General features: G+C 37.0%; 1 protein-coding gene across 3 annotated transcripts in view; it reads right to left on the bottom strand.

Annotated features, from left to right (window-relative positions):
- The window catches only part of GPSM2 (G protein signaling modulator 2), a 65,898-nt gene that overhangs the window by 11,248 nt on the left and 30,199 nt on the right, over positions 1–24,451 (bottom strand). For all 3 annotated transcript variants that reach the window (XM_057545052.1, XM_057545055.1, XM_057545061.1), the window contains 4 exons: positions 23,727–23,856; positions 7,057–7,127; positions 3,091–3,267; positions 326–485 (listed from right to left, as the gene is read on the bottom strand). In XM_057545052.1, the coding sequence (XP_057401035.1) occupies positions 326–485; positions 3,091–3,267; positions 7,057–7,127; positions 23,727–23,856 (538 nt within the window). The remainder of the gene's footprint in view (positions 1–325; positions 486–3,090; positions 3,268–7,056; positions 7,128–23,726; positions 23,857–24,451) is intronic.

The following is a 24,451-nucleotide window of genomic DNA, read 5'->3' as shown; positions in this document are numbered from 1 at the left end:
TCTGCATTTTACATGTAATCATAAGGTATGTGTAACTATAATTTTTTCCTCATTATTTTTATTTTTTTTAAGTTAGATTTTTTTCCCCAGCCCCTAGGAAACTTGGGAGGCAGTATGATATAGTTCGTAGAAAGTGCACTGGGCTAGAAATACAGATAAACTTAGGGGAACTGAAACAAAACCTTGTTTGAAACTGTACAAATACCAGCATTTCAGATATACCTTGATTCAGGCTCCTTTACTGTACCTCCTAAATTCTCAGAAATAAATCACAAGAATATCAAAGGGAACTATTCAAATCTCAGGAGAAGCACAGATAGCTTACTTTCTAGCATCATTCTGGGGGGAGTGGCAGAAGCTGCTGTTGAAGCTGATCCGGAGTTCTGTTCTTTTAAGCAGCACCTCTGATCGTCCATCCGATTGCTTTGAAATCGGCTCAATAGGTCAAAGAACCCTTCATCTCCAATAGTATCTGCACTGATTTTCTAAAATATTGAGAGAAAACCTAAATATTTCAGCATTATCCTTAGATCATCAGTGAAACACTATCATATATACCTCAAATGTGAATGGTAAACGATGAAGATTAAAAATAAAAAATTGACATTTTCTTTATACAAGATGCCAACCACTTGGTAATAAAAAGTTATTTCAATCCAACTAACAAAAAGCATTTCTAGTTATTTTTTAATCCTTGTATTCCTAAAGCTAAATAAATGTACCTCAGACTTAGGGGAACTGCTACAGATACTGAATGAATTATGCAAATATCAGTGATACAGGCATGTACCCCAGGTTCAAAGTTCAGTTCTAAGATTCTACAACAGAATGCAAGTAAACTAATCTTTCTAAGAACTGATTAAGTAAGAAGGCATGTATATTTTCCTGGCATAGTGATTTCTAAGGTCTTTTATTGTATTTAAAGATTTGAAGATTCTGAAAAAATGTAAACTTCAAATAAATGAATATTTGAGACAGAGGGGTACCAGTTATACTTTATTTGGAAAGCTTCAAAACTAAAATAACTAATGTTTAATAAAAGTAATTATTTTACTTTTCATAATGATAGTATTATAATAGAAGTACATATATACAAACTGTTACGAGCCTTGGGAGAAGGGTGTAACTAATTCTTAAGTGAAACAGCAGAAACTTATGTGATATTTGAGTTGGTTCCTGGAGAGTGAATAAGCATTTGCAGGGTAGAGATGTTTCACACTGATTAATACGCAATTCCAAAGCTTTGTAGTGTTTAGGGGATAATGAACTGAAGGGTATGCAGGGGTGGTGAAAAGGGGAGGGGAAGAAGAGGCCAACACAAGGACCTCTGTATGACATGCTAACAAGTTAAGACTTATCATATGTGATGTAAGAGAAACACTGGTAATAGCCAATTTTAAGCGGTTTTGTACAGAAACAGAACTGGCCGTTCCAACTGATTGCAAGGGTTAATAATGCAAGGAAAGGGGTCAGTTCAGGTGCCTATTCCAGAAATCTGGGTAAGAGATAAAGCAGTACATTAAGAACTAAGACATAGTAGCAGAGATTTTTTTTAAAGGTGGGGGGAGGGTGGTCAGGGCCGATCTGAGTGATATAGGGATTAACTGGATGTGGTCAATGAAGGAGAGGGAGTCTAGAATGACACCCGCGTTCCTAGCTTGGGTGACAGTGTAGTATACATGGCAGACCTTTAACTGAAGTAAGGAAAACAGGAGGGCTTGAGACAGCACAAGTTTTTTGTTTTGTTTTGTTTTGTTTTTTTAAATTAATTTATTTATGGTTGTGTTGGGTCTTCGTTTCTGTGCGAGGGCTTTCTCCAGTTGCGGCAAGTGGGGGCCGCTCTTCATCGCGGTGCGCGGGCCTCTCACTATCGCGGCCCCTCCCGTTGCGGGGCACAGGCTCCAGACGCGCAGGCTCAGTAGCTGTGGCTCACGGGCCCAGGTGCTCCGCGGCATGTGGGATCTTCCCAGACCAGGGCTCGAGCCCGTGTTCCCTGCATTGGCAGGCGGACTCTCAACCACTGCGCCACCAGGGAAGCCCAGCAGCACAAGTTTTAACATGTCAAGCTTGAGGTTTGGGAATAAGTATGTACATAAGCTATAGTCAACTGCCTTAATCACTAACAAAAAGACTTTTTCCTAGGGGCAAAAAGCCTCTAATTAAAAATTCTGAATATCAAAAGACAGGCTCCAAAAATACATTTTTGGTTGGGCTAAGTGGGCTTAGTTAAGACCTCAAATCTTGAACAAAGATATGCCTTCCAGATCTACAAAAATATTCCTAGACCATTTTTATATACCCCATAATGTTTCCTTTTGTTAGTCATACATGTGTAAGAAACATGTAAAAAACTGATAAAAACCAAGGCAAAGGACACTACAAGGGTGCAGATACAAAAAAAAAAAAAAATGCTGACAACAGGACCAATAGAAATATCTGTTAAAAAATAAAAGGCTAACAATTTTTTCAAAGGTTCTCAACTGCTTGAAAAATGGACTTAATAATTTGAAGTATCTTCTTTGTAATTTATTTTGATCTTTTTATCAGAGTGTAGGGTAGCCAGAGATACCCCTGATACTTACCAGTAAACCCATGGTATTTTTCAACTTCTAAATATTTTTTTATATTTAATAATCTGATTTCTATGCTCACTTTTCAACAAAATCGTTTTTAACTCTATAATTTTAACAATAGAAATAAATAGAAATTGATGCATGCAGACACTCTTCATTTCAAATTAGTATTTAAAACTCCTTGAACATCTGAATTTAATTTGTTCTGACTTCTAGGCTGAGTGGAGGACATTTTCACTGGGAGACACTCTGGTGAAATGAAGGTAGTATTTTTGCAAACAACAGTGACTTAAAACACAAAGAAATAATTACTGCCCAAAGTAGTGGAGCAACTTATCTATGAATGGAGTAATTATAGTTTCTAGCTTTGAAGAACACAGAAAAGATAGGAAAATACAGAAGACTTCTTTGAATAACAAAGATATTTTATACTGAATATCTAAAAATATATTACAAAAATCCAGTATGAATATAAAAAACTCAAAACACAATACTCAAAAACTTATTTTAAACATACCCTTTGAGAATCTGAAATTCGGTGATCAATGGAATTACTGGCATCTTGAAGAACTTTAGTGGAGGAATTAGTTTTGTATTTTTTCCCCTTCAATCTGTTGACAAAGAGGAGCTTTGCAGAAGGTTTGGCAATAAGAGGTTTTTGTTTAGCAAGAATTTCACTGTTCCAGTTTTGTACCTACAAAATTATAAATGGAAAGCAGGACATGAAAAAAAGAACACCAAAGCTATATATAACCTGCCATTTAGTAATTAGGGGTGGGGAGGAGGGTGAGTGGCTTAGATCTCTTAATAAATTCCTTTTTGCCAGTATATCTCACTGTTTTCTTTTTAAATTAATTAATTAATTAATTATCTTTGGCTGCAAAGATAATTTGGGTCTTCATTGCTATGTGTGGGTCTAGTTGCGGCGAGCAGGGGCTATTCTTCGTTGTGGTGCGCGGGCTTCTCATTGCGGTGGCTTCTCTTGTTGCAGAGCATGGGCTCTAGGTACATGCTTCAGTAGTTGTGGCACGCGGGCTCAGCAGTTGTGGCTCATGGGCTCTAGAGCGTAGGCTCAGTAGTTGTGGCGCACGGGCTTAGTTGCTCTGTGGCATGTGGGATCTTCCCAGACCAGGGCTCAAACCCGTGTCCCCTGCATTGGCAGGTGGATTCTTAACCACTGCACCACCAGGAAAGTCCCTAACTCACTGTTTTCAACAGCTTGTACCGAATGTGTGTGTTATGGATTTCTCATTATCAAAATATTAAAATGGAGGTTGTTAAAAACCTAAGAAAAGGGCTTCCCTGGTGGCGCAGTGGTTGAGAATCCGCCTGCCAATGCAGGGGACATGGGTTTGAGCCCTGGTCTGGGAAGATCCCACATGCCACGGAGCAACTGGGCCCGTGAGCCACAACTACTGAGCCTGCGCGTCTGGAGCCTATGCTCCGCAACAAGAGAGGCCGCGATAGTGAGAGGCCCGCGCACCGCGATGAAGAATGGCCCCCACTCGCCGCAACTAGAGAAAGCCCTCGCACAGAAACGAAGACCCAACACAGCCAAAAATAAATAAATAAAAAAAATTAAAAAAAAAAAAACCTAAGAAAAGAAAACAAAGTTTGCGAAAAGTCCATAAAAATAAAATTTAAATGGTCAGAGAAGAAGCCAGAGTTTTATTCTTGATATGAGTTACTTAGAAATCTGTTACAACTGGAAATTTTGGATGTATGTAGAATTTATAACCCTAAAAAATAACATCTAAAACTTACACAGCAGTAGTAATCTTTTGTTGATACTTTTGTTGATAAAATTGTACTGAACTCTTTGACTTTATTATGACTTCCAAACAGGAAGTTAGGGACTTCCCTGTTGGTCCAGTGGTTAAGAATCCATCTTCCAATGCAGGGGACATGGGTTTGATCCCTGGTCAGGGAACTAAGATCCCACATGCCGCAGGGCAACTAAGCCCGCACGCTGCAACTACTGAGCACACAGGCCACAACTAGAGAGCCCATGCGCCACAACGAGGAGCCCATATGCCTCAACTAAGACCCAAGGCAGCCAAAAATAAAACAAATAAATAAATATTTATTATGAGGTAAAAAAAAATCACAAAGAACTAATTCCACTTAAACATATTTTAAATTAGACATAAAGCTTTATCATCATTAGGCTCTTGGAAAATTACTGGGTTGAACCTGGTCGGCTTCTCATGGAATTTACTGTTGGTACCACTACACATGCACCAAATTAATTTTGCTGCTTATTACTAGTTTCCTACCTACTAGAAAAACGAAGGAGATCTAAATTGACTTAAGTTTTTTGTGTTCTGTTTTTTTTTTTTTTAAATAATCTATAGATTTAAGGATTTGAGAACCACTCACCAATATAAGAGGTAAATATATGGGGGGGAATCATAAAGCCCTTCAGAAGTCAACCAGAAGTTTTTTTAAAACTCTGTAACTATTCAGTGAATTTTTTATATTAATTTTAGGATATCCACAGTTGCACAGCTGTCCTAATAATCTAACTTTAGTCCATTTTTATCATTCAAAAAAGAAACCTTGTACCATTAATTTAAAAAAAACCCTGTACCCTCATCCCAGACACCCCAGCCTTAGGCAACCATTAACATATTTGTCTCCAAAATTTGCCTAACATTGTTTCATATACAACAGGTGGTCTATTGTGACTGACTTCTTTTACTGGGGATAATGCTTTTGACTTTCATCTATGTTATAGCATAGATCAGCACTTCATTACATTTTACATTTTACTGACAAATAATATTCCACTATCTACATAAGTCAGATTTTATTATCTGTTAATAAATAGATTTGTCCATTCATCAGTTAGTGGACATTTGGGCCGTCTCCACATTTTGGCTATTATGAAAAATACTGCTATATAAACATTCATGTACAAGTTTTTGTGTGGATGTATGTTTTTATTTCTCTTGGCTGGGAGGAATTGCTGGATCATATGGCAACTCTATGTTTAACCATCTGAGGAATCACCAGACTCTTTTCTATACCTACCAGCAGTATATGACTTTTCCAGTTTCTCTACATCCTCACCAAAGACTTGTTTTTATCTGTCTTTTTTATCATAGCCAATCTAGTAGGTATGAAGTGGTATCTTACGGTTTTGATTTGCTTATCTCTGATGGCTAATGGTGATTGCACATATTTCCATGGCTTATTAGCTATTTGTATGTGATCTGTGGAGAAATGCCTATTCAAATTCCTTGCCTATTTTTAATTGCATTTTTTATTGTTGACTTGTAAGAGTTCTTTATATATTCTGAATGCAAGTCCCTTATCAGACATGTGATTTACAGATATTTTCTCCCATCCTGTGGGTTGTATTCTTACTTTCTCAATGGTATCCCTTAAAGAACAAAAGTTTTTAATTTTTATAAAGATCAATTTATCTGCAAAAAAAAAAAAAGACAACAAAAAAACCAACTCTGTAACTGGAATAAAAAAATATTGAATATTAGTTCAAATCAGATGTTGGTGTCATGAAGACTACTTACACAAAAAATGTCAGTATTAAAAAATAATATGCCTATTATAATAATAGGGCAGAAGAATACTTCATTACATGGAAAGATGTTGATATATTACTATGTATTATAAAATAGTATCTATAATATGATATTCATATGAAAATGCAAGATGAATAAATACAAAAACATTAATTTTGGTTACTACTGGGAGGTGGGATTACTGATAATTTTAATTTCCTTGTTGGAAGTTTCCAAAGTTACTACAATAAACACATTTTGTAAAAAGTGTTTCAAGAAATACACCATAAAGGAGTAAGAGCATACCTTAACAATGTAAAATTAAGATAAATGGAGGTGGAAGAAAGCAGCCTAGATTTGTTCTTCAATAACCTTTTTCCAATTATAAAGTCCCTTCTCTGTTACTTAAAAAAAAAACCTAGAGAAGATGCATCTTGAACAGAGTTGTTTCTTTGTTAGTTAAAAAAACTGCTTTTCAAAAATGCAGCTAAAAAACCTAGCTTGATCATACGTATCATTAATCTTGCCAATAATGTTGCTGTTATTTAGTTGATAAAAGCTTCCTAATCCTTTTCTGATTTTTCTGTTCTTCTTTTAATTAAAAAAACAAAGTAATGCATGTACATGGTAAAATAGTAAAATATTCAAACAGTTCAAATTAGTATATAGTGTTTCTCTTAACCCAGACAGCAATTCTTTTCCCAGAGGTAATTGCTATAGCAGGTTTCTTATATATTCTTACAGAAATGTCTTATGTATCTACAAAGGATATATATGCATAAAACTTTTCTTAAACAGATGGCAGCATACTGTACACATTCTTTTTGCATTGTACTCGATTCTTTTCAAAGGAAAATGTTAAAGTGATACCCATATATGACAAGACTTATTTAAATTATTTAAATTAAAAGTTGCTAAAATATTTTGTTATAACAGTTCAAGAAATAAAAACTGCCAACCTTTTCTGGTGTTAACTTCATAAGTTCCATGTTTTCCATACTGTGTCGGCGTCCAAACTTGGGGCGTGCACCTTTGTAAAAAAAAGTTAATTTAAGTAAGCCAGGGAGCCCTTAAGACTGAAAATTCAGCATCACTGTGTTATTCAAATTTAAAGTCTGCTACAAAAACCCACATGGAAGGAGAAACATGTATTCTTTCAAGAATAATAATTTTCCACACCAACTAAATTAAAATATACACTCCCTCTAAAACGTTTTGATGTAAGGAAGTTAACATTTTGGTTGGAAACTAACTTTGGTTACTAACTACCCCTTAATTTAGAAAAGGCATTTTTATAATAACTGGTTTTATGTGATACACACAGTCTCCTAAAAACAACCCAAACAAACTGTAGAGAGGTTTAAGTAAGTAGAAACATAAGGAAAACCTAAGGCCTTCAAATTTGAGGTAAGAACCAAAATAACATCCCCAATACTATATTATTACTCTTCTGAGTAACCCGTTTCCATTTTAAGATCTCATTAGATGACAAATTTACTGCTAGTCAGGAAAAAAGTTAAATAAAAAGATCTTCAAAATATTTTTTCAAAAAGTTATCATTAAATATGAAGAATTTTCATATCCATTCAGTCTTTAATATTTTAAAAGGCATAATATAAGAAATACTTGATACCTGATAGCCAGCTTAAGAAATAAACCACAGTGGGGTGGTGAGGGGTGCCTTCAAGATGGCAGAGGAGTAAGACGTGGAGATCACCTTCCTCCCCACAAATACATCAAAACTACATCTACATGTGGAACAACTACAGAACACCTACTGAACGTTGGCAGAAGACCTAAGACTTCCCAAAAGGCAAGAAACTCCCCACGTACTTGGGTAGGGCAAAAGAAAAAAGAAATAACAGAGACAAAAGAATAGGGATGGGACCTGCACCAATGGGAGGGAGCTGTGAAAGAGGAAAGGTTTCCACACAGTAAGAAGCCCCTTCGCGGGCAGAGACTGCAGGTGGCAGAGGGGGGAAGCTTCAAGCTTCTCCACGGAGGAGAGCGCAGCAACGGGTGCAGAGGGCAAAGCAGAGAGATTCCTGCAGAGAGGATCAGTGCCGACCAGCACTCACCAGCCTGAGAGGCTTGTCTGCTCACCCGCCGGGGTGGGCGGGGGCTGGGGCTTCGGAGGTTGGATCCCAGGGAGAGGACTGGGGTTGGCTGCGTGAACACAGCCTGAAGGGGGCTAGTGCGCCACAGCTAGCCGGGAGAGAGTCCGGGAAAAAGTCTGGACCTGCCTAAGAGGCAAGAGACCATTGTTTCAGGGTGTGCGAGGAGAGGGGATTCAGAGCACCACCTAAACGAGCTCCAGAGACGGGTGCCAGCCGCGGCTATCACCATGGACAGCAGAGATGGGCATGAGATGCTAAGGCTGCTGCTGCTGCAGCCACCAAGAGGCCTGTGTGCAAGCACAGGTCACTATCCACACCTCCCCTCCCAAGAACCTGTGCAGCCCGCCACTGCCAGGGTCCTGGGATCCAGAGACAACTTCCCCAGGAGAACACACGGTGCGCCTTAGGCTGCTGCAACATCACGCTGGCCTCTGCCGCCGCAGGCTCGCCCCGCATCCGTACCCCTCCCTCCCGCCCTGGCCTGAGTGAGCCAGAGACCCCGAATCAGCTGCTCCTTTAACCCTGTCCTGTCTGAGCAAAGAACAGATGCCCTCAAGTGACCTACAGGCAGAGGCGGGGCCAAATCCAAAGCTGAACCCCAGGAGCTGTGCACACAAAGAAGAGAAAGGGAATTTTCTCTGTGCAGCCTCAGGAGCAGCGGATTAAATCTCCAGAGTCAACGTGATGTACCCTGCATCTGTGGAATATCTGAATACACAACAAATCATCCCAAAATTGAGGAGGTGGACTTTGGGAGCAACTGTAGACTTGGGGTTTGCTTTCTGTATCTAATTTGTTTCTGGTTTTATGTTTATCTTAGTTTAGTATTTAGAGCTTATTATCATTGGCAATTTATTGATTTGGTTGCTCTCTTCCTTTTTTTATTATATATATATATATATATTTTTTTTTTTTCCTTTTTCCTTTCTCTCTTTTTCTGAGTGTGTATGTGTATGCTTCTTTGTGTGATTTTGTCTGTATAGCTTTGCTTTTGCCATCTGTCCAAGGGTTCTGACTGTCCGTTTTGTTTCGGGTTTTTTTTAGTATAGTTTTTAGAGCTTGTTATCATTGTTGGATTTGTTTTTTGGTTTGGTTGCTCTCTTCATTTTTTTTTAAATTACTTTTTTATTTTTAATAAATTTTTTCTGTTTTAATAACTTTATTTTCTTTCTTTATTTTTTCTTTATTTCTTTCTTTTTCTCCCTTTTCTTCTGAGCCATGTGGCTGACAGAGTCTTGGTGCTCTGGCCGGGTGTCAGGCCTGAGCCTCTGAGGTGGGAGAGCCGAGTTCAGGACATTGGTCCACCAGAGACCTCCCGGCCCCACGTAATACCAAATGGTGAAAGCTCTCCCAGAGATCTCCATCTCAACACTAAGACCCAGCTCCACTCAACGACCAGCAAGCTACAGTGCTGGACACACTATGCCAAACAACTAGCAAGACAGGAACACAACCCCACCCATTAGCAGAGAGACTGCCTAAAATCATAATAAGGTCACAGACACCCCAAAACACACCACTGGACGCGGTCCTGCCCAACAGAAACACAAGATCCTGTCTCATTGACAAGAACACAGGCACCAGTCCCCTCCACCAGGAAGCCTGCACAACCCACTGAACAAACCTTACCCACTGGGAGCAGACACCAAAAACAATGGGAACTACGAACCTGCAGCCTGCAAAAAGGAGACCCCAAACACAGTAAGTTAAGCAAAATGAGAATAGAGAAATACACAGCAGAGGAAGGAGCAAGGCAAAAACCCACCAGACCAAACAAATGAAGAGGAAATAGGCAGTCTACCTGAAAAAGAATTCAGAGTAATGATAGTAAAGATGATCCAAAATCTTGGAAATAGAATGGAGAAAATACAAGAAATGTTTAACAAGGACATAGAAGAACTAAAGAGCAAATAAACAATGATGAACAACACAATAAATGAAATTAAAAATTCTCTAGAAGGAATCAATAGCAGAATAACTGAGGCAGAAGAACAGATAAGTGACCTGGAAGATAAAATAGTGGAAATAACTACCACAGAGCAGAGTAAAGAAAAAAGAATGAAAATAATTGAGGACAGTCTCAGAGACCTCTGGGACAACATTAAACGCACCAACGTTCGAATTATAGGGGTCCCAGAAGAAGAAGAGAAAAAAAAGAGACTGAGAAAATATTTCAAGAGATTATAGTTGAAAATTTCCCTAACATGAGAAAGGAAATAATCAAGTCCAGGAAGCACAGAGAGTCCCACACAGGATAAATCCAAGGAGAAACATGCCAAGACACATATTAATCAAACTATCAAAAATTAAAAACGAAGAAAAACTATTAAAAGCAGCAAGGGAAAAGCAACAATTAACATACAAGGGAATCCCCATAAGGTTAACAGCTGATCTTTCAGCACAAACTCTGCAAGCCAGAAGGGAGTGTCGGGACATATTTAAAGTGATGAAAGGGAAAAACCTACAACCAAGATTACTCTATCCAGCAAGGATCTCATTCAGATTTGATGGAGAAATTAAACCCTTTACAGACAAGCAAAAGCTAAGAGAATTCAGCACAACCAAACCAGCTCTACAACAAATGCTAAAGGAACTTCTCTAGGCAGGAAACACAACACAAGGAAAAGACTTACAATTAAAAACCCAAAATAATTAAGAAAATGGTAATAGGAACATACATATCGAGAACTACCTTAAATATAAATGGATTAAATTCTCCAACCAAAAGACACAGACTGGCTGAATGGATACAAAAACAAGACCTGTACATATGTTGTCTATAAGAGACCCACTTCAGACCTAGGGACACATACAGACTGAAAGTGAGGGGATGGAAAAAGATATTCCATGCAAATGGAAATCAAAAGAAAGCTGGAGTAGCAATTCTCACGTCAGACAAAATACACTTTAAAATGAAGACTATTACAAGAGACAAAGAAGGACACTACATAATGATCAAGGAATCAATCCAAGAAGAAGATATAACAGTTGTAAATATTTATGCACCCAACATAGGAGCACCTCAATACATAAGGTAAATGCTAACAGCCATTAAAGGGGAAATTGACAGTAACACAATCATAGTAGGGAACTTTAACACCTCACTTTCACCAATGGACAGATCGTCCAAAATGAAAATAAATAAGGAAACACAAGCTTTACAAGATACATTAAACAAGATGGACTTAATTGATATTTATAGGACATTCCATCCAAAAACAGATTACACTTTCTTCGCAAGTGCTCATGGAACATTCTCCAGGATAGATCATATCTTGGGTCACAAATAAAGCCTTGGTAAATTTAAGAAAACTGAAATCATATCAAGTATCTTTTCTGACCACAATGCTATGAGACTAGATATTACAGGAAAAAATCTGTAAAAAATACAAACACATGAAGGCTAAACAATACATTACTAAATAACCAAGAGATCACTGAAGAAATCAAAGAGGAAATAAAAAAATACCTAGAAACAAATGACAATGAAAACACGATGACCCAAAACATATGGGATGCAGCCAAAGCAGTTCTAACAGGGAAGTTTACAGCAATACAATCCTACTCAAGAAACAATAAACATCTCAAATAAACAACCTAACCTTACAGCTAAAGCAATTAGAGAAAGAAGAACAAAAAAACCCCAAAGTTAGCAGAAGGAAAGAAATCATAAAGATCAGATCAGAAATAAATGAAAAAGAAATGAAGCAAACAATAGCAAAGATCAACAAAACTAAAAGCTGGTTCTTTGAGAAGATAAACAAAACTGATAAGCCATTAGCCAGACTCATCAAGAAAAAAAGGGAGAAGACTCAGATCAATAGAATTAGAAATGAAAAAGGAGAAGTAACCACTGACACTGCAGAAATACAAAAGATCATGAGAGATTACTACAAGCAATTCTATGCCAATAAAATGGACAATCTGGAAGAAATGGACAGATTCTTAGAAATGCACAAACTGCCGAGACTGAACCAGGAAGAAACAGAAAATATAAACAGACCAATCACAAGCACTGAAATTGAAACTGTGATTAAAAATCTTCCAACAAACAAAAGCCCAGGACCAGATGGCTTCACAGGTGAATTCTATCAAACATTTAGAGAAGAGCTAACACCTATCCTTCCCAAACTCTTCCAAAATATAGCAGAGGGAGGAACACTCCCAAACTCATTCTATGAGGCCACCATCACCCTGATACCAAAACCAGACAAAGATACCATAAAAAAACTACAGGTCAATATCACTGATGAACATAGATGCAAAAATCCTCAACAAAATACTAGCAAACAGAATCCAACAGCACATTAAAAGGATCATACACCATGATCAAGTGGGGTGTATCCCAGGAATGCAAGGATTCTTCAATATACGCAAATCAATCAACGGGGTAAACCATATTAACAATTTGAAGGAGAAAAACCATATGATCATCTCAATAGATGCAGAAAAAGCTTTTGACAAAATTCAACACCCATATATGATAAAAACCCTCCAGAAAGTAGGCATAAAGAGAACTTACCTCAACATAATACAGGCCATATATGACAAACCCACAGCCAACATCGTTCTCAATGGTGAAAAACTGAAACCATTTCCACGAAGATCAGGAACAAGACAAGGCTGCCCACTCTCACCACTATTATTCAACATAGTTTTGGAAGTTTTAGCCACAGCAATCAGAGAAGAAAAAGAAATAAAAGGAATCCAAATCGGAAAAGAAGGAGTAAAACTGTCACTGTTTGCAGATGACATGATACTATATATAGAGAATCCTAAAGATGCTATCAGAAAATTACTAGAGCTAATCGATGAATTTGGTAAAGTAGCAGGATACAAAATTAATGCACAGAAATCTCTTGCATTCCTATACACTAAAGATGAAAAATCTGAAAGAGAAATTAAGGAAACACTCCCATTTACTATTGCAACAAAAAGAATAAAATACCTAGGAATAAACCTACCTAAGGAGACAAAAGACCTGTATGCAGAAAACTATAAGACATTGATGAAATAAATGAAAGATGATACAAACAGATGGAGAGATATATACCATGTCCTTGGATTGGAAGAATCAACACTGTGAAAATGACTATACTACCCAAAGCAATCTACAGATTCAATGCAATCTCTATCAAACTACCAATGGCATTTTTCACAGAACTAGAACAAAAAATTTCACAATTTGTATGGAAACACAAAAGACCCCAAACAGCCAAAGCAATCTTGAGAAAGAAAAATGGAGCTGGAGGAATCAGGCTCTCTGATTTCAGACTATACTACAAAGCTACAGTAATCAAGACAGTATGGTACTGGCACAAAACAGAAATATAGATCAATGGAACAGGATAGAAAGCCCAGAGATAAACCCACGCACATATGGTCACCTTATCTTTGATAAAGGAGGCAAGAATACACAATGGAGAAAAGACAGCCTCTTCAATAAGTGGTGCTGGGAAAACTGGACAGCTACATGTAAAAGAATGAAATTAGAACACTCCGTAACACCATACACAAAAATAAACTCAACATGGATGAAGGACCTAAATATAAGGCCAGACAGTATCAAACTCTTAGAGGAAAACATAGGCAGAATACTCCATGACATAAATCACAGCAAGATCCTTTTTGACCCACCTCCTAGAGAAATGGAGAAACAAAAACAAACAAATGGGACCTAATGAAACTTAAAATCTTTTGCCCAGCAAAGGAAACCATAAGCAAGATGAAAAAATGGGAAAAAATATTTGCAAATGAAGCAACTGACAAAGGATTAATCTCCAAAACATACAAGTAGCTTATGCAGCTCAATATCAAAAAAACAAACAACCCAATCCAAAAATGGGCAGAAGAACTGAAATAGACATTTCTCCAAAGAAGATATACAGATTGCCAACAAACACATGAAAGGATGTTCAACATCGCTAATCATTAGAGAAATGCAAATCAAAACTACAATGAGATATCACCTCACACTGGTCAGAATGGCCATCATCAAAAAATCTACAGGGCTCTCCTGGTGGCGCAGTGGTTGAGAATCTGCCTGCTAATGCAGGGGACACGGGTTTGAGCCCTGGTCTGGGAAGATCCCACATGCCGCGGAGCGACTAGGCCCGTGAGCCACAACTGCTGAGCCTGCACGTCTGGAGCCTGTGCTCCGCAACAAGAGAGGCCGTGACAGTGAGAGGCCCGCGCACCACGATGAAGAGTGGCCCCCACTTGCTGCAACTAGAGAAAGCCCTCGCACAGAAACGAAGACCCAACACAGCCATAAATAAATAAATAAATAAATAAATAAATAAATAAATAAATAAAATAAAAAAAGAAAATACAGCTGCCAAGCAGATGTGATGGGCAAAAAAAAAAAAAAAAAAATCTACAAACAATAAATGCTGGAGAGGGTGTGGAGGAAAAGGGAACCTTCTTGCACTGTTGGTGGGAATGTAAATTGATACAGCCACTATGGAGAACAGTATGGAGGTTCCTTAAAAAACTAAAAATAGAACTACCATATGACCCAGCAATCCCACTACTGGGCATATACCCTGAGAAAACCATAATTCAAAAAGAGTCATATACCACAATGTTCAGTGCAGCTCTATTTACAAGAGCCAGGACATGGAAGCAACCTAAGTGTCCATCGACAGATGAATGGATAAAGAAGATGCGGCACGTATATACAATGGAATATTACTCAGCCATAAAAAGAAACGAAATTGAATTATTTGTAGTGAGGTGGATGGAACTAGAGTCTGTCATACAGAGTGAAGTAAGTCAAAAGAGAAAAACAAATACTGTATGCTAACACATATATATGGAATCTAAAAAAAAAAAAAAGGTTCTGAAAAACCTAGGGGCAGGACAGGAATAAAGACACAGACGTAGAGAATGGACTTGAGGACACGGGGAGGGGGAAGGGTAAGCTGGGACAAAGTGAGACAGTGACATGGACATATATACACTACCAAATGTAAAACAGCTAGCTAGTGGGAAGCAGCCGCATAGCACAGGGAGATCAGCTCAGTGCTTCGTGTCCACCTAGAGGGGTGGGATAGGGAGGGTGGGAGGGAGACGCAAGAGGGAGGAGATATGGGGATGTATGTATATGTATAGCTAATTCACTCTGTTATATAGCAGAAACTAACACACCAGTGTAAAGCAATTATACTCCAATAAAGATAAAAAAAATGATTGTTGCTCTACTTTATAAGCCCCATTTTATTTTTATTTATTTTTAAAAATTTATTTATTTATTTATTTTTGGCTGTGTTGGGTCTTCGTTTCTGTGTGAGGGCTTTCTCTAGTTGTGGCGAGCGGGGGCCACTTTTCATCGCGGTGCGCAGGCCTCTCACTGTCGCGGCCTCTCTTGTTGCGGAGCACAGGCTCCAGACGCGCAGGCTCAGTAGTTGTGGCTCACGGGCCCAGTTGCTCCGCGGCATGTGGGATCTTCCCAGACCAGGGCTTGAACCCATGTCCCCTGCATTGGCAGGCAGATTCTCAACCACTGCGCCACCAGGGAAACCCTATAAGCTCCATTTTAAATGTGAAGTACTCTAACGATCTTCTTTGAGGCATGGTGATAGGAGGAACTGGCTCCCCACACCTTATTCTATTCAGACAGTTTTATTCTGGCAATAGTTTTGCAGGAAATAGATTAAAAATATTAAATTACTTTTGAATACATACCATCAGAAAACAAATACTCACATAATGTGGTTGTTACTGTTTATGATGTCAAGAATTTTCTTCCCTGATAAGAAACTCTTGAAGATAAAGAATGAAATAAATACATCTTCTAAAACAATAAGCTCACAAAATAATGAGGCTGGTTGTAGTGCTCTGAGTTTAACTGGAAAACACAGTCACTGAGAAGGTAATTTGAACTATGACTATAAATTTTTGTGAAGAATCATCATCTGTAACAAGCCTTTTACTTCATTTATTCTTAGCTATTTCACATAAAGAGAAAAAATTTTTCTTAAAGAAATTGGATACACTAGAAAGTAATGAAATCTAAAGTCATTCTTTTTATACAAAGTGAATCTGTAAACCTCTCCAGTTGCTACCCTTTCAGTCCTTTTATTTGAGATTTTTACTTGACGGGGGCGGGGTAAGGGAACGTAGTTTCTCAACAAATTGTCTTCTTTCCATAAGTAGTTCCTGCCCTGGGTTTTCTTGTCACAAAAATCTGTAACTTTTCCAACTATGAAAATTATTTCAGTCAAATTGTGTATCATGTGCTTACTTTGTAAAACAGAAGAACTTTGAGAAGCAAAAAGAAAAAAAAAAGAAAAAAGAAACCATGACCAACAAATTAACTCCCCCTTTTGTAATTCCCCCCATAACTTCCCTCTTCCTAATTTTTTATATTTTTATTACATATGTATGTATCTCTAAGCAATGGAGCTTATTACATAACATTACATAAGTGGTCTCATACTGTGTATGTTCTCTAACTTGCTTTCTTTGAGCAACCTCATGTTTGTGAGATTCATCCAAGTTGGTATGAGTAGTTTAATCTTCATTGTGATTTTAGGACTAGGAAAGCATATACCCTTTCTCTTGGCGACAGCTATTTAGGTTGCTTCCAATCATTTGTCATTATAAGCAATATTACTACAGAAATTCTTGGAAATATCTCCTTGTGTACATGAGCAAGCCTTTGTTCCAGTCTGGATGTCAGATACATGTAACTGGGAGTGGAACTGCTAGATCATACGGTTGGTACATCTTCAACTCTACCAGAATATTGCCAGACTACTCTTTTGAATACACCAATTTCTACTCCCATCAACACTGATAAAAGTTTCTATTACCTGTATTGTTTCAATACTGGTGTTATCAGGCCTTTTAATTTTCATCCATCTCATCCACCAATATTACCTCACTATGGTTTTCCCTGATTCTTTTCACATATTTATGGGCTATTTGTGTTTCTTCTGTTCATCACTTTTGCCTATCTTTTAGTTAGGTTATTTGTCTTGTTTTTAATTCATAGGAGTTCTTATACATTGAGGATACAAATCCTTTTTTAATCATCTGTGTGGCAAATGTCCTCTCAGTTTGTGTTTTATCTCTTTACGGTTTCTTTTAATGAAATGAAGTTCTTAATTTCAGCGTCAATCTTTTCTGTAATGGCTTTGTTTTTGTGTTTTGAGAAATCCTTCCCCTCTCTGATATCATGAAGACATTCTCCTTTATTTTCAGAGGTAGTACAGCATACTGATTGAACAGACTAATCACTCATTGTGATATGACCTTGGGCAACTACCTCTCTGTGATTTTCTCATTTGTAAAGGACAACAATACCTACCTCATAGATCACTGTGTGATGATAAATGTACCATCATCTGTAAAGCGGTCAGTATAATGCCTGGTAAGTAGTAAGCATTCAGCAAGTGTTAGCTGGCTGATCATAATTATTGCTCTAAATCTGTCTTTCATATTTAAATCCTTGATCCATCAAGAATTTATTTTTGTGTGATATTAATTTCCATATATGCAAGGATTATAAATATAGACTCTATATTCCATTCCACTGGTCTATTTGTCTCTATGCCAGTAACACACTGTCTTCATTACTGTAGCTTTATAATCTTTATATCTGTAGAGAAAGCACTTCTCATCTCTTGTTTTTCATCAGGAATGTTTTGGCTTTGAGTTCTTAGCCCTTTTTTCTTTCATATACATTCATGAACGACCTGGTCACGTTCCACAAAAAAACTCATTATTTGCTTGGCAGCACACTGAATTTATATCAATTTGGGAAGAACTGACATCTTTAAAATATTTAGTTTTCTGATAGGTGCAATTCCTGAGAGAAATGTGTTTAAATTTCCCCTCATGGTTCTGGATTTTCCCATTTCTCCTTTTAGTTTAGTCAGTTTTGCTTTATGAACACTGAAGCTTTGTTATTAGGCTTGCTAGATACATACAAATTTAAGGCTTTCATCTTCCTGGTGAATTGAATTCTTTTTTTTTTTTTTTTAATTTTTTAAAAAAAATTTATTTATTTATGGCTGTGTTGGGTCTTCATTTCTGTGTGAGGGCTTTCTCTAGTTGCGGCAAGCGGGGGCCACTGGGGCCACTCTTCATCGCGATGCGCGGGCCTCTCATTATCGCGGCCTCTCTTGTTGCGGAGCACAGGCTCCAGACACGTACACTCAGTAGTTGTGGCTCACGGGCCTAGTTGCTCCGTGGCATGTGGGATCCTCCCAGACCAGGGCTCGAACCCATGTCCCCTGCATTGGCAGGCAGATTCGCAACCACTGCGCCACCAGGGAAGCCCCCTTGAATTCTTAACCATTGTGAAGTGACTGTCTTCATTTCTAACAAAGTCTTTTGCCTTAAAGTACATTTTATCTGATATTAATACAGCTGTACCAGCTTTCTCTTGATCAGTTTTTCCATGGTATGTTTTTTTCAATCCTTTTACTTTCAGGCTTAGTTGGATTTTATTCTTTTACCAATCTGATACTCTTGGTCCTTTAAATGGAACGTTTACATTGAATAGAATTACTGATATATTTGGATATTTGAGCTATTTTCTCCTTTACTATGTTTACTGGTATATTACATTAATTGATTTCCTGATATTCAGTCCACTTGAATTCCTGTTTATTTGTTTTAAATACATTGTGGGTTTGGTTTCCAAATATTTTGCTTAAAATTTTTGCATCTATGTTCATGAGTAAAGATTTGCCTGTAATTTTCCTTTCTTGTACATACTGTTCTTGTGTAGTTTGGATATCAAGGTTATACTATTCTCAGAAAGACTAATAAAGTGCTCCCACTCTTCTAGTTACCTATAAAATTTTATGGAAGGTTGGAATCAATTTTCTTAAATGTTTGGTAGATCACACGTATAAAATCACCTTGGCCAGGTATTTTCTCAGTGGAAAGATTTTAAATGACTCATCAAATTTCCCTATGGCTTTAGGCATTAGAGATGCCATCCATTCACATTACATTCTACCATTAGATTTTTCTAGATTCAATTTTGGTAAGCTGCTTTTCTAGAAATTGTCCATTTCTCCTAGGTTTTCAAATAAAATTATTCAGGATAATCTCTTCTCTTTTTAATGCCTGCTGCATCTACATTATAACCCCTTCTCTCTCTCTTTTTTTTTCCTCAAATAATCTTGCTGTAGATTTGTTAGTCTTTTTAAAGAACCGAATTTGGGTTTTTAAAAATTCTCTCTATTGAATCTTTGTTTTAAATTCATTAATTTCTGCTATTATTTCTTGCCTTCTACTTCGAGTTTTTTGTTTTTTGGTTTGTTTTTAACTTTTTAAAAGCTGGATACTTAGGTCACTGAGTCTTTTTCCTTTTAAAATATGATACAATATAAATTTTGCTCTAAGAACTAATATAAGTTGTATCACATAAATTATAATTCAGTCCTAAGTTATTTTCTAATTTTATTTATGATTTCTTCTTAAATCATACCATAAGTTACTTAGAAGTATGTATTTTCAAATGAATATGTTTTATACATTACCTTCTTGTTAATTTCTAACTGAACTGCACTGTGCTCAGGGCATGAAACCTATGTGATACAGATTCTTTCAAATTTGTTGGTTTGGCATGTGGTCAAATTTTTGGACCTGTTTCATGAATGTTTTAAAAGAATGTGAATTGATTAGTTGCTTGACACAGCATTCTGTATGTCCATTAAATCAGTGTGACCCATATTTTTAACTGTGACCCATATTAAGAAATATGTTTGGAATCTAAAAAAATAAAACGAATAAATGTAAGAAAACAGAAACAGACTCACAGATACAGGCAAGAAACTAATGGTTATCAGTGGGGAGAGAGAAAAGGAGAGGGGCAAGCTAGGAGTAGGGTATTAAGAGGTACAAACTACAATGTATAAAACAAATAAGATGCAAGGATATACTGTACAACACAGGGAATATAGCCAATGTTTTATAATAACTTTAAATGGAATATAATCTATAAAAATTTTGAATCACTATGTTGTACACCTGAAACTAACATAATAATGTAGATCAACTATAACTTTAAAAAATACATTTGCATTGCAACCCTAAATACACTTACACAAATGTAGAACAAAATCTCCACAAAACAGTACTTGCCCTTATTATGTATGATAACCCCATTATATGTATGTATATGTGTGTGTGTGTATTTAATGTTAGTTCCAACACCTGAGATTGATTTTATAACTCATTAAATGGGTCAAACACACAATTTGAAAAACATATCAAGCCCATTAATTGTGCTGGTCAAATCCTCTATATTATTACTGATCTCTGACTCCTGATTTTTACCTATCAATTACTGAGAGGTATGTTAAAATCACATTAAGCTAGAAGTATCAGCCAAGACAGACTCTGAAGCCAGACTGACTAGGTTGAACTCCCATCTCTACCACTTACAAAGGCAACCCCAGGAAATCTACTTAACCTCTCCTGCCTCCTAGAGTTGTTAGGATTAAATGAGTTAAAACAGGCAAAGCACTGCCTGGGCACATAGTAAGCACTCAATAATTGTTAGCTATTATTATTTTTTTCAGATCTGCATGATCATTTTTGCTATTCCTTTGTTTCAATTCTGTTATTCCTGTAAACATTTAATCATAGTCATTTTATATTCTGAAGATCTTGGTGACCTGATTTTGCTTTTGTTTGTTTTCTTACTCATTTTGGTTTGTTTCTTTAGGTGTTTGGTAATTTTGTTGTTGTTGTTGTGAGCCTTTATAGGCCTGGATAAAGGATGGCTTGCTTACCTCCAGAAAATATTTGATCTTACTTCTGCTAAGTCCCTAGGAGCATTTCTAACCCAAAAGCACTTTAATGGATTGGGCTTTCTTATACTGTGCAGGTAGAATAAATCAAATTCCAAACCAGTGTGTAGACAGGCTTATGAATTCAGATTCTTATGTGAGACTCCTTTTCTCCACCCTGAGCCAACACCAGAAATATACAAGTTTTCTTGTTTCTTTTGGCTGCACCATATGGCATGTGGGATTTTCATTCCCCGACTAGGGATTGAACCCGTGCCCCCTGCAGTGGAAGCACGGAGTCTTAACCACTGGACTGCCAGAGAAGTCCCTATACAAGTTTTCTTGCAGTTCCTTTAGCCAGCAGGCTTTTCCAGGCACTAGGGATACAGCAATGAACCTAAGAGACCAAAAAATAGCTGTCTTCATGGAGCCAAAGTGAGCAGGGGGTGTGGGAGGAAATGATAAAGCAGTCTGGGCCCAGATTACAGGAACTTTTAGCCACAATGAGGACTGAATATTTGGTTCTAGGTACGATGGGAAGTCACTGGAGGGTTCTGAGCAGAGAAATGACATGACTTGATTCACATTTTATAAAAGCACTCTGGCTGCCCTGTGGAAGTCAGTGTGAGGGATCAACAGCAGAAAACAAAAGAAACAGTTGCAAGGCTAATGCTCTACTGGGAGATGTTGGCAGCCTGTACTAAGATTGTTGCAGTGTACATTGTAAGAGAGATTAGGGATATATTTTGAAGGTAGGGTTTCTGATAGGTTGGATGTAGGAGTGGGTGGGAGATAGGGAACAAGGATGGCCCTTAGGTTTTTGGCCTGAACACTGGTGTGAATCATGGTACCATTTCCTGAGACAGGGCAGACTGAAGGAAGAACATGTTTGGGGAGAAAAAAACAATTGATCCATTCTGGATGTGTTAAGTTTTAGATGCCAATTAGATATTCAAGTGGAAATGTTAAATATGTGAAACTCCAACTCAAGAGAGAAATTATGACTGGAAATATCAATCTGAAAATCATCAGCACATAGATGATATAAAAGCCAACCGACTGAACGAAATCATCTAGAGTTGTGCTGTCTGATATAGTAGCCACTAGCCACATGTGACTTTTAAAACTTTAACTAATTAAAGTTAAATAATATTTTAAAATTCACTTCTTTTTGCACTAGCCACATTTCAAGTGCTCAACAGTCACATACGGCTAGAGGCTACTGTATTGGACAGCACAGATACAGAACATTTCCATCTTCACAGAAAGTTCTATTAGAAGCACTGATCTAGAGTGTAGGATAAGCGGAAAAAGGATAAAATCAGAAAGGAAGGAAGGATATGGATGGACAGAAAATAGAGAAGGAGAGAGGGAAGAGGGAAGGGAGAAGAGGTCCAGCAACCGAACCCCAGGTACTACAAATGTCAAGGATTGGAAAGATGAGGAAGAGAGGGGAGTTATGAAGACGGAGTGGCCAGTGAGGTGGAGGCAAGCCAGAAAAAGAGGGTAACCCTGGAGGCCAAACGAACAATGTACTACGAGGAGGGGATGATCAGCTATAGGAAATATTGCTGAGAAATCAAATATGCTGACATCTAAAACTGATCAACGTATTTGGTAAAATGGAGTTCTCTGGTAACCTTGAAAAGGTTTTAGTATCATGATGGGGCAAAAGCCAGAGTCCAGTGGTTTGAAGAGAGAATGGGAGGTGAGGAAGTAAAGACAAGGAACAGTGATGTTATTTTCAAGTTTTGTTGTAAAGGGGAACAAAGGAATAGGTCTATAGCTAGAGCGGTCCATGAGGACAAGTGATAATTTGTTAAAATATGAGAGCTATTACAACTTAACCAACTTGAAAATTAAACACAGGAAAACCTTTTAGCCCATTATTCAATTACAAAGTACATGGTCCAGTTTACTATACTGTTCATACTTCAGTATCATTTTTCAATTAAATGTTCTTTCAAAGTCTTAGATGACTAACCACTAATTTCTTTTTCTTCTTCCTTTCCTTTATATGGATTAAAGGAGGAAATTGGGAAGATAAAAGCTAGATTTTTCACTGACTTTCAAGTTCAAAATATCTGTCTGTGTCAGTAATTTTTTTTTCAGACTGAGAATGTTTTAAGCCTCGGCTGGATCTTTAAAATGGATCTCACATAGAGTTACATAAAGATGGCATCCAAAAATGTGGTTCTACTCTTGTTCCTTTTTATTTTTTTAATCAAAAGTAGGTGTTTTTTTTTCACTTAGAAACAGAGACATTATAGCATATTCTTTTCTTATAGCAATGTCAAAACCAAATCAGCACCTAAAGAAAATTTCTGGGTTTTCTGAATTAAAAAAAAAAAAATCCTAAGAGATTCCCCCTTAGAAATGAAACAGGGGGAATAAAAGCTAAACAAAAATCAAATACGTAAAGACATTTGAAACAAAGAGGTTAAACAATAAAATGTTTTAATTTTCACACCTTCACATTTATAAATTTTTGAGTGAACCTAGAGATACAGAATTTAAATGTATTTAAAAATTTTTTAAACAAAATAGTTATACCTTTACCATTTCTAAGTTCATGATAAAAGCTATAAAATACTGTATTCCAGACTGATAAATTAATGGGACAGTGGTAAAGCAAAAAAGTATAAAAGTTGAGCTTCCTATGTTACGTATCTCTCTGGATATGGTAAACACGAGATAGGTAATTTAAATGTAAATCTTGAGGATAAAGAAATTGGGTTTTGAAGACCTAATACTTACCATGCAAACTGTTATCAACTTCAATGTTTTCAGACATCATTGAATTGTTTGTGCTGTAGCTCAGACCAAGAACCATTTGAAGATCTGAGAGATTGAGTTGTGCTGTTAGTTCACCACTTCTATCCCCAACCTACAACCACAAGCATTTATACTTTAGAGTAGTATTTAAAGTAAAGAATGGTGAAGATTAGTTGAAAATGTTGTCAACCTAAAACTGGAAGAAACTATAGAGAGATGATTACATTACATGAAATTTCTAAAAATCTTATATGTTCTGGTATAATAAGTCATAATCCTAGTTATCGCTTTAAAATGTATATCTCAGAAATAACTAATTTTCTTGTCAACTGCATTATTATGAACTTTCATCAAATCTTTAACCGTGGTCATTTTTAAGTCTTTCGTCATTTACAGACAGTTATGGGTGTACTCTGATGTTTTTGCAAATATGTTCCTATAAAAGGGTTTCACCTTCAAGAAATTCATGGAAAAGACTCTGACAAGTACAGGTTTCTGGTAACTGACTGTACTGCTGAACTGAATGAATAAGCATTTTCAGAACTCTAATGAAAAACTGATGAACTCATAAAAGTGCTAACAGAAGATCAAGATGAAAAAAAAAATTAATTACATGGGACTGAGTGAACTGATGAGGATGAGTATAATTTTTGTGACTTTCTGTTTGAATTAAAAAAAAAAAATCCCACAAGGACTCAGAGGCAAAG

Source organism: Balaenoptera acutorostrata, chromosome 1 (assembly GCF_949987535.1).
Source record: "Balaenoptera acutorostrata chromosome 1, mBalAcu1.1, whole genome shotgun sequence".
NCBI lineage: Eukaryota > Metazoa > Chordata > Mammalia > Artiodactyla > Balaenopteridae > Balaenoptera > Balaenoptera acutorostrata.
The sequence above is the reverse complement of the archived record's forward strand: the minus strand, read 5'-3'. Positions and strand labels throughout refer to the sequence as shown.